Source organism: Limanda limanda, chromosome 2 (genome assembly GCF_963576545.1).
Source record: "Limanda limanda chromosome 2, fLimLim1.1, whole genome shotgun sequence".
Taxonomy (NCBI): Eukaryota; Metazoa; Chordata; class Actinopteri; order Pleuronectiformes; family Pleuronectidae; genus Limanda; species Limanda limanda.
Window position 1 is genome coordinate 15,001,779 of NC_083637.1, and position 10,162 is coordinate 15,011,940.

The 10,162-nt window shown below is 42.2% G+C and overlaps 1 protein-coding gene across 1 annotated transcript; it reads left to right on the top strand.

Annotated features, from left to right (window-relative positions):
• Positions 1-270: 270 nt before the first annotated feature.
• ncapg (non-SMC condensin I complex, subunit G) lies at positions 271-9,957 on the top strand. Its single transcript, XM_061093595.1, has 22 exons — positions 271-316; positions 538-652; positions 1,506-1,742; positions 1,868-2,096; positions 2,260-2,405; positions 2,545-2,629; positions 2,927-3,119; positions 3,204-3,353; positions 3,847-3,987; positions 4,521-4,644; positions 4,915-5,004; positions 5,951-6,139; positions 6,252-6,362; positions 7,080-7,199; positions 7,441-7,671; positions 7,767-7,948; positions 8,109-8,274; positions 8,450-8,617; positions 9,033-9,156; positions 9,411-9,458; positions 9,583-9,652; positions 9,777-9,957. The coding sequence occupies exons 2-22, from the start codon at positions 545-547 to the stop codon at positions 9,901-9,903; spliced, it is 3,039 nt and encodes a 1,012-aa protein (XP_060949578.1). The 5' UTR covers positions 271-316; positions 538-544; the 3' UTR covers positions 9,904-9,957.
• Positions 9,958-10,162: the final 205 nt, after the last annotated feature.

The following is a 10,162-nucleotide window of genomic DNA, read 5'->3' on the forward strand; positions in this document are numbered from 1 at the left end:
GAGAGGGAAACATGACTTACCTCAATCAAGGTCAGAAAGCAATAGCAACTGTTTTAAACTTTAACAGTATTTAAGGGAATCAACAGCCAATCAGAGGGCTCCAATCAAAATTGTCCAATCAGATTCATCCTGTTGTCACAACAACAATGTTTGCATTCTCTTGTTTACCTCAAGCGTCAAGTGACGCGGACGAGATTACGCCTCTCAGTTCTCGCGAGAACACACGGCAGTTGAATTTGAAAACAGGCGGCTTCCTCGAACGAAGCAGAGGAGAAGAGAAGGAGAAGAGAAGGAGAAGAACAGCTTTAAAAACAGAGTAAGTTCACTTCTCTCTGCGCAACACGACGTTTTCTTTAATGTTAGTATTAAACAAGATTTGACGTCTGACTCCGGTCACTTCCGCTCTTTTCCTGCTGTTTTCCCCGGGGCTGAGCTCTGGTTCTCTCCGGTGTAACTAGCTTCTCTTTGTAGCATGTTAGCTAAAGAGCTTCTGCGGCTGTTTGTGTGACTTTGTGTCTGAACTCGTGTTTTCCACAGAAGGAAAATGACCGCCGACAGTGAGATGGAGATTAAAGAGGCGTTTCAACGAGCTCAGAAAGGCCACAACAACAAGGCCAAGCTGGTGGCCAGTCTGAAGAGCCGCTACAACAAGGTGAGGCTTGTTTACAATCACACATGTTATTAATAGACCTGCTGAACCATGGGGACGATTCCAAATCTATAACTTGCATTAGGTCACTTTTAATCTTTTATAAGCCGTAACTGAGTTTTAATATAAGCATCATAGGTTTGAACACTGCATGGTTAATAGCTGTAAACAGACAGTGAGGACATTGGAGTGCACAGTATTCCTCCACACTTTTATCATATCATCCTGTATTATTTACAGGTGTCTAAACTGTTTCATGATATTGCCATAAGCTGCAACAGTTACTTGACATATCGATCAATCCATTGATGGATAGAAAAAACATCAGCAAGTCCTGATATCTGAAGATCTTCTGGTTTCAAGTTGCTGGTTGGGCATTAAAGACATCTGAACGCACTGTGGGAAATCATTCTGAGGATTTTCACTGTTTTCTGAAGTTTTGTAGACAAAATAAGTAAGTGTCTAATCAAGGAAATGGAAAATTCTCACTCAGCCTGTAGTGCTAGTTGGAATTTGACTACATTGCCCCAAATAAAACAAAGCAAGTGCCAAATGTAATTTTTTAATTTTAACGCCATAAGATGAAAGAATTAAAAGTTTGAGAGGACCTTTAGTATTCTGTGGGTTTGCTCCAAGTGTGTGGTTAATAGAAACTGAACACCACCTCTCTGTGTATAGTTTTAATGCTGAGGACACAGAGTAAACTCGTCCAAAGGGAAGAAAGAGGTCTGGATGGGTATTGGTTCTACTGTGAATTACATACGGCCCATTTTTACCGTTTCATTTGAAACCTAACTCTTCTCTTGGCTTTCATCTCTTGTTGTCTGTTATTAACAACTTCCTCCATCTCTTTCAGCTTGAGGATAAGACCTTGTTCCATGAGGAGTTTGTCTACTACTTGAAGTACGCCATGATCGTCTACAAGCGTGAACCAACAGTTGAAAATGTCATCGAGTTTGTCGCAAGGTTCGCCACAAGTTTCCAGTCTCCACCTAAAGCAGAGGAGGAGCAGCAGCAGGAGGATGAGGAGGAAGATGAAGAAGTTGAGGAGGATCATCCATTTCTGAGCTTCATCTTCAACTTCCTGTTAGAGGTATAAACATGCAAAATTCCTAATGTACTGTTTATTCCTTGTGTGCCACATGACGATCAATGTCCACACCCTTAACTTAATATTTCCCTCTTTCTTGCTCATTCTTGACTTTCCTGGCCTTGTAGTCTCATAAAGCCAGCAGCCATGCTGTGCGTTTCCGCGTGTGCCAGCTGATCAACAAGTTGCTGGGCAGTATGGCAGAGAATGCCCAGATTGACGATGACCTCTTTGATCACATCCACCAAGCAATGCTGATCCGCGTCACCGACAAGTTCCCCAACGTGAGGATTCAGGCTGCTTTGGCCATGACGCGTCTGCAGCAGCCAAAGGATCCTGAATGCCCGACCATCAACGGTTAGTTTGTTCCCTGCCTTCAGGTTATAATTTAGACATTGTGTGTATGAACCCAAATATCCCTCTCTGTTCTGCTATAGATAAAATACTTTAACGGGACCTTTGGGTATCTCTGTCATTGGCTCTCTAACTGTCAACTAATCTTGTTCTTTCCTCTTTCCAGCATATTTGTTGATTCTGGACAATGATGGTAACGCTGAAGTGCGACGTGCTGTCCTGTCCTGCATTGCGATGTCCCCACGGACCCTCCCCAAAGTACTCAAACGTACCCGGGACATCAAAGAGAACGTCCGCAAGCTAGCCTACCAGGTAGCCACACATGCCATCACATTTTTCAGTATAAATACATGCCCTCTCATGCTAAGTACAACAACATGATATAGTGTATTTTATTTTTGATATTGTGACTCAAGGTTTGTTTAAATATTTCTGCTCGTGTCTGTTTAAGGTTCTAGCTGAAAAGGTTCACATCAAAGCTTTGACCATCGCACAGAGAGTTATTCTTCTGCAGCAGGGTCTCCATGACTCCTCAGGTAATTGTGATTCTGTATGTGTGTGTGTGACAGGTAAAAACAGAATTGGTATTTGCACTTGCTTTATTGTAAAATTTGCAAATTTTACTTATTTTAAGTATCAACATTTCTGCCTGTTATTTATTTGATCTCATGTCAAGAAGCTGTTTTAAAAAAAGGTCTTTAAATACATTTTGCTCATATTTTATTGAAAAATTACCAAAATGTTTTGTTGATAATAAATCAAGTTGCAGATTAATCAGCGTTAATTTTCCGTTAAGCGGTATTAATGTGTCTGACCGGATGTGTGCATTATAGAAGCTGTGAGGGAAGTGGTTTGTGATAGTCTGCTGCCGGCCTGGCTGCTTCGGCTCGATGGAAACATCATCGACCTCCTGCACAAGCTGGATGTGGAGAACTGCGCCAAAACCGCTCTGGACACGCTGAAAGCCATCTTCAAAGGCAAACCTTCTGAGGAACTGCTTCAGGAACAAGTTCAGCTGGACAACAGGTACACTGACACACTTCAAACTCTGTCTCTTAGGAGATATGACTGATTAAAATACCCGAGGCTGAAGATGTGTGTTTTTAATAGGAAGCTGATCCCAGTGGACTCTCTGACCTGTGAGAATGTGCTCTACTGGAGAGCTCTGTGTGAATTCATCAATGCCAAAGGAGATGAAGGTGATGAAATACTGGAGCAAGTGCTAGCAGACGCCGCCACTTACGCCAACTACCTCCATGGGTGAGAGGAAAGATTGATTCACAGGATTACTTTCGGATTTCCTGCTGTGAGCTGTATAATTTACTCTTACTGCAGTGCAAACTGTAGAAGCAGATCATTGATCAGTAACTACAGCTTCTTTATTCTTGTAGGTAAAGCGCTTAAAATCAATACTTTTAGAATAATCTTGTATTTAATGGCAAACATCAGAGAATGATGTGATAATGATAAGCCTGAGCATGCAGTTCCAATTTGCTTTATGTATCTTAGTGAATTCACCTCCTTGTTTCTTTGTCCACAGCATTTAGCAGTGAAAGACTTTTATAATATATATAAGACTATTATTTTATATATATATATATATGTTGTTTTTGTATATCTTAATCACTGTGACTCGGGCCACTGAGCGAGGTTTTTCTTTCGACTCTGTCGTCATTGAGAGTGCAGCTGATTCAGATCTAATCTGACGGTTCTCTGAGAGCTGCTGTCTGACTCTTGACTCTGACTGTGGTAGATATCTGAGGGCGGTGCCCGTGCTGTCAGAGGAGCAGAGGGCCGACTTCAATCACCTGGAGCTGGTCATGACCAAAGAGTTCGTCTCTCAGCAGCTCATCCATCTCATCGGCTGTCTGGACACAAACGAGGAGGGCGGCAGGTAAGATGAGGGTCATGTTTGGGTGCTTTTTTACATCTGTGCTGTTTCCTATACGCAGTGTCTGACACAGATTAGAAACCTCTGTATTAGGGATAGACAAGATAAACTGTTGTGTTTACCTTAATATCAATGATGCCCCCATTTTGTTCAAACTCCCTCGTGTTGGCTCACATCTGTATTTGTCCTGATTACAGTTTGACCAATCCAGGGCTACAGATTCAGATCTAGACCACTTAAAGTAATGGATTTCTAGACTAAGCTGATTGGTAGGATAAATGGCAGATTATGTGTCATTTGGCATTCAAGCTTTTCCCTAGTTGTAAGATTCTGTCAGATTAATGTAATTTGAGGTATGAGTTTATTGTTGTTTGGTGAAAGATAGTGTCAGTAATGTTAAAGATTTCGTGTTTGTTTTACAATTACATGACAATCACCTTTCAGAGCAAACAAATAGTTATTTTTTTTTTACAATTTTCAAACTATGATTATAACCGTGTCTTTAACCAGTCTTACCATGTTGTCTGTCTCTGTAGGAAGCGTGTGTTGGGTGTTCTGCAGGAGATGTTGGCTCTTCCACAGACCCCCTCCTCTCTGGTCTCCCTGCTCACTGAGAAACTCCTCACCCTCATCTCTGATGACCACAAACGCATACAGACTGTACGTTAGAATACATCTTACTGTTAAATAAGAATTTTCTGCAGCTTTAATTTGAAATGCCCTTTGTGATTTCACTATAAAAGCTGAAATTATGAATCAATGTTTCCAGATGGACACACTCTAGGGGGATGATTCTTTTGATGGATACATGAATTAAACTGTCCTTTGCTACAGAGATGTTTTGTTTGATATGTCACTAATTAACCACAGTTTCCATCATTGGCATCTTTACCACTGAGATTAATGTCTACATGACTTTGTGTTGCACAGGTGGCAGAAATCATCTCTGATGTGAGGGAGCCCATCATGGAGGCCAGTCAACCAGTGGATGAGATTATGAGCCGCCGGCAGCAGGTCCAGGTGGGCAACACTTTGCCAACTGAAAGCAGCTGGAGGCAGTTTCGATTCTCTAATGCCCTCCCATGTTAGGATGGATGAATACATGACATATTGACATAGAACTACTTTTCATTTTGTAGAAAAATGTAAATTATTACCAAGATGAAGTGAGAGACGTATTTCCCAAAAATAATACGCAGGTTTCATATACTGTGAAAGTTTTCTGATATTAACATCTTACAGAGTCTTAGAATAGAATATGTATAATATTTATATACATATGGTGTTAACAATGCACTCACAAGTACTGACATTCAAATACCTTAAATTGATATTGCTCGTTTATAATTTCCTCTAATCAACATTCATCCACAGTCTTGTAAGCTCTATTTATATTCCGTCCTTGTCTGTGTGTATTTGCTCATTCTGTTGTACCTCCATCTGGCTGATGGTTTGCATGTGTTAACAAGTGGGTTGGAAGGTGCAAATCATGTACGCCATTCTGGGTTTTGCCTCTGGGCATCCAGGTTCATCAGGTTTATTCTCTTTATAAGTTTTCTTCACCACATTTCTACACCGTATTTGACCTCAATAAACCAAGGAACAGAAGTAGGCACAGAGTTTAGTCATGATTGTCAATCCATTGACTATCTTTATCTTTGAACTGGCATGTTAAGTGTGTATTATTTTGAAGACTAAACAGCTGCAGAGGAGGTGAATCTTAAATCAGGTGTTTTAACTTCTCTTCGTTCAGTGCACCTGCTCGCTTGATCCCTCTCTCCCTTTTCAGCGAGTAAAAGCAAAGTTCCCTCTTGAGAGTTGTAACCTGGCGCAGAACCTCAGCTGTTGTTGTTTTTCCTGTTAGTGAAGGAGCAGTTGTTGCTCTCAACAGTCAGAAATCCTCTGGGGTGTATTTCAACCAAGAAATGACTCCCCACCTCTCCTTTTCTCCCCTCCTCCCATCCAGCTGGCAGAGGTGAAGGTGCGTATCCTGGAAGCCAAACAAACCCTGGAGGACTGTATCACTGCTCAGGAGTTCAGCCGCGCTGCAGAGCTGAAAGACTCCATCACAGAGCTGGAGAACAACAGGAACCAGATCATCCAGGAAATCGCAGAGATCAACCAGCCGGCTGACAAAGAGATCGGCTCTGAGAAGGTAAATATCAACACAGGAAGCACAGAGTCTTTGTCTCATATTTTATTTCAAACTAGATGCCAAGAGATTTTCCAGGTAAAGTCTTAAATGTGTTTTTGTTTTCGTGTATCAGAATGATCCAGAGACTCTTCTGAGATGTTTAACCATGTGTGCTGAGCTGCTGAAGCAGATGACCATGAAGACTCGGATTGGTCCAACCATAAGTGCCTTAATGTCCTCACTGGTATACACCCCCCTCGTCATATTTTTCTCTTGACTTACCATAGATTGGATCTTTTAGAAACCAGTAGTATCAGACCCATTGTTTTGGTTCAACAAAAACTGTTTGGTCTGTGGAGAGTTTGAGGTATAGCTAGGATTGAGAGTGCTTGAGGGGTGGATGAGCGTCTATTTGTCTCCAAGATGGAATCTACAGCCAGGAACTTTAACTTAAGATAAATGGAGGTGATGCGGTACCTTGAATTGAGTTAGGCCATGCAATGCACACAGATTGAGGCCATATGCAACTCTCTCAGTGCTCTTCTCAGAGAAAAAGAAACTATGAACTAAAGGTGACATTTTTAAAGGCTCAAAGGAAAACAAGAGCGACTCCTCAGGCAAACAGGGAAAGGAAGGTGTACTAGCTTCAAAATAACTGCGAACCTGGGGGAATCTGAAAAGGTGGAATTGGGGTGAATTCAATTTATTTCGCAGTTCAAATGTAGTAAATATACTGTTTATTTCCTAAATTATGAAAAGGCAACTGTGATAAATCTGATAGCCATCTCACAGAGTTTGGTCTGCTGCTAAATTGGCTTATATTTGGTGAATGTTGACCGTAGGAGTGTAAAGCTGAGCCTTACGCTCTTTTGAGGATGACAGACCAAATCAGAAGTTTGATTCATGAGTGATTTCTTGATTGTTTTACATAATTTGAAACCACTGACTCAATATTTCTCAGGTCCTGCCCAGTATAGCAAACGCTCACCCTGCTGTCCGCAACATGGCCGTGGTGTGTCTGGGAACATGCACTCTGCACAGCAAGGAGCTGGCCAAGGCTCACATGGTCCTGCTGCTCCAGGTAACACTGAACGGCAAATGTTCAATCAATCAGAAATGAATACAACATGTTTGACAGTAAATCAATGCAACAGGGTTTTCACATGTAAATCACTAGTTGTAGCCACCTTACGATAAGTTGGCTTTATTTGTTACTCAGTTACTGCAGTTAATACAAAAGCTAACTGGCATAACTAGGTAATTTTCTACTGCCAGTATTAAAAGTCTATTTATGTGTGTGCGCACACTTTTGTCTTCTTCAGATTGCCCAGCTGGATGAGGTAAAGATCCGTATCAGTGCTCTGCGGGCCATCATCGACCTGTTGCTGCTCTTCGGCTTCCAGCTGCTCTCTGAAGCAGCTGCCACTCAGACTGCCCTGTCCTGGCAGTCTCCTGACAGGCAGGAAGAGGACGCACCCCCGGTGGCTGAGGACAAAGCAGAGGACACCGCGCAGAGTATCCTTGTGATGCTCTCAGAGTTTCTGGACAGTGAGGTGAGCTATATCATGAGCCTTACTATGAATTCACATATTTAGGATGTAAAGTATATGAAGTTTGATTGTGGAATGTGTTTGTTCCACATTTTCAGGTGTCTGACCTGCGTACAGAAACAGCAGAAGGCCTGGCAAAGCTCATGTACACCGGCCGCATCTCCAGTGCTAAGATGTTGTCCCGTCTGGTGTTGCTGTGGTACAATCCTGTCACCGAGGACGACACTCGCCTGCGTCACTGCCTCGGCGTCTTCTTCCAACTCTACGCCCGCGAGAGCAGGTCACACATGTTCTCATATACCAGCAAACTATGAGCTATGTAGTTCATTTGTTTGACTGTGTATTCCCCTCTTATTAGCTTTATTATCATGACTTGTCTGTAGGGAGTGATTAGTATTGCAACGTAAACTAATAAGGCGGTGGTCTTTGTGGTGAATTAGGCTCCACCAGGAGGTTGTGGAGGAGAGTTTCCTTCCAACGGTTCGGACTCTGATGAATGCCCCGGCCACCTCTCCTCTGGCTGAGGTGGATATTAACAACGTGGTGGAGCTGCTTGTGGAGCTGACTCGACCAAGTGCACTTATTAAACCCTCAACCAACACAGAGGTAGGAAACACCCACTGAGACTCTTATCTTTATCATTATTATTTTTATTGACTCACTCAGCTTTAGTCCCACAAATACACATTCATTTCTGCAGCACAGATGAAATCTGCAATTTGTATGAGTCACTTCACAACGAGGCAAGACACTAATTAAGTTTATTGGTGGTTTGCTTCAGGAGGTGTGTGTCCATGACTTCTTGGCGGTGCGCATGTGTGGGGAGATGCTGAAGGACCCGACAGCCCCTGAGGTTCGTCTCTACGCCAAGACTCTGAGTAACCTGGAGCTCAGCAGAGACGATACCGTCAGGAAAGACCTGCAGACGCTGCTGCAGCAGCTTGTACAGGTAGATACAAACATCCAGTTAAAACACAGCCTCTCATACACTTATGTTTATATTACTATTACTTGTACTATCAATTAGATGCGAAAGATATTTTCCCTTTATTAGAAAATAGTGAAAATTGCCCTTGAGCTTCTTGGAGCTCTTCAGATGTTATGTTTGACCATCTGTCTAAAATCAACAAATACTCAGTTTACTGTTGTATAAAATAGGAAATCGTCACAATTCAAGAGATGGAATCTGTGAATGTTTAGTACCTTTGCTTGAATCAAAACAAAGTTAATCAATTATCAGAATAGATGCCCTTAACTTTTCTGTAAATTGATTCCTCGATGAGATGACGACTGGCTGCAGTTTCATGTGCATGTGTATCTGTTGAGTAAAATCATATTTCCCTCTCTGTTGTCCTTGTCTGCAGGTGGTGAAGGATCGTGTGTGTCTCCGAGCTCTGGAAAAGATGTTAAATCAGCTTTTGGACTCAAGAGAACAGGCAGAGCTCCTCATTGCCAGTGCACTTCAACCAGTGGATGTCAATGCAGATGGTACATGAAGTGACAATCTGTATAAAAGAGCACCCGACATCCCGCTGAGCAGCCATACACAATGTTGTCTTCTCAGAGTCTGTGTAACTAGGTTTACCATAATTTGTACCAACTCCTGCATGTGAAAGGATTAGGTCGTAATAGCTTAATGTTTCCAAGTGGATTAAAACATGTCTGACTCCTTCCCGCTCAGTGTCGGTCAAGATAAGAACGCACAGAGCGGAACGGCTAAATATATATTTCTGTTTCCACAGAGACTGCAACAGAAGATCCATCTAAATCTGTCAAGAGAGGAAAACGAGGTAATGCAGGTTTCTGTATTCTCGCCCATAACTGCAGTTGTGTATTTTTAGAGCTCTTCTCGTCCACCTGAGAGAAAGAGTTGAGTCAGCGCTGCGGGGGTAACCGGAGTGTTTGTGTGCACAGGTCAGAGGAAAGTCTGCACGGCTAAAGGAGGCAGAAAGACGAGCAGGAGGGCCGAGTCGTCAGAGGAGAGGTGAGGCTTCTTCCATTATTCCCAATCTGTGTTTCTGGAAACACGACGGCTGAGGCCATCATACGTGATGAACATTACTTTAACTAATTTCTCACATTTAACCTGTTCTTTTTTTTGGCTCCAGTGATGGAGAAAATGTTCCAGAGTCAGTTCCCCAGGTGCGTCCGTCACGGAGAGCCAAAATCGCAGCTCTGGAGAAAACAAAGCTGGATCTCAACACCCTCATCAACCAGGAGGCCAATGTTTCATAGAAGTCAGATTATGGACAGTTAATGCAAAAATAATAGCTACAATATGTTACTTTTAACCAGTTTAGTAAACTTCAGTTTTTTTCTAATGCTAACATGGTAAAGCTTTCATTTTCAAGATTTGCCATTTTAGTCCTAAAAGTGAAATATATCAATAAAGCTTGTTCTTTACATTATCTCAGTGGTGCCTGATTTCTTTGATTCTGTGTTTACACTTCTCAATGTAAAACCTTTGGGCTGAGGATGATCTACAACAGAAAGT

What these genes read in the sequence shown, in the direction of transcription:
- ncapg (XM_061093595.1), top strand. Translation starts at nt 545, where the DNA reads ATGACCGCCGACAGTGAGATGGAGATTAAAGAGGCGTTTCAACGAGCT. An exon ending in TCCGCAAGCTAGCCTACCAG is followed by an intron (nt 2,406 to 2,544) that starts GTAGCCACACAT and finishes TGTCTGTTTAAG; the next exon opens with GTTCTAGCTGAAAAGGTTCA. An exon ending in TACGCCAACTACCTCCATGG is followed by an intron (nt 3,354 to 3,846) that starts GTGAGAGGAAAG and finishes TGACTGTGGTAG; the next exon opens with ATATCTGAGGGCGGTGCCCG.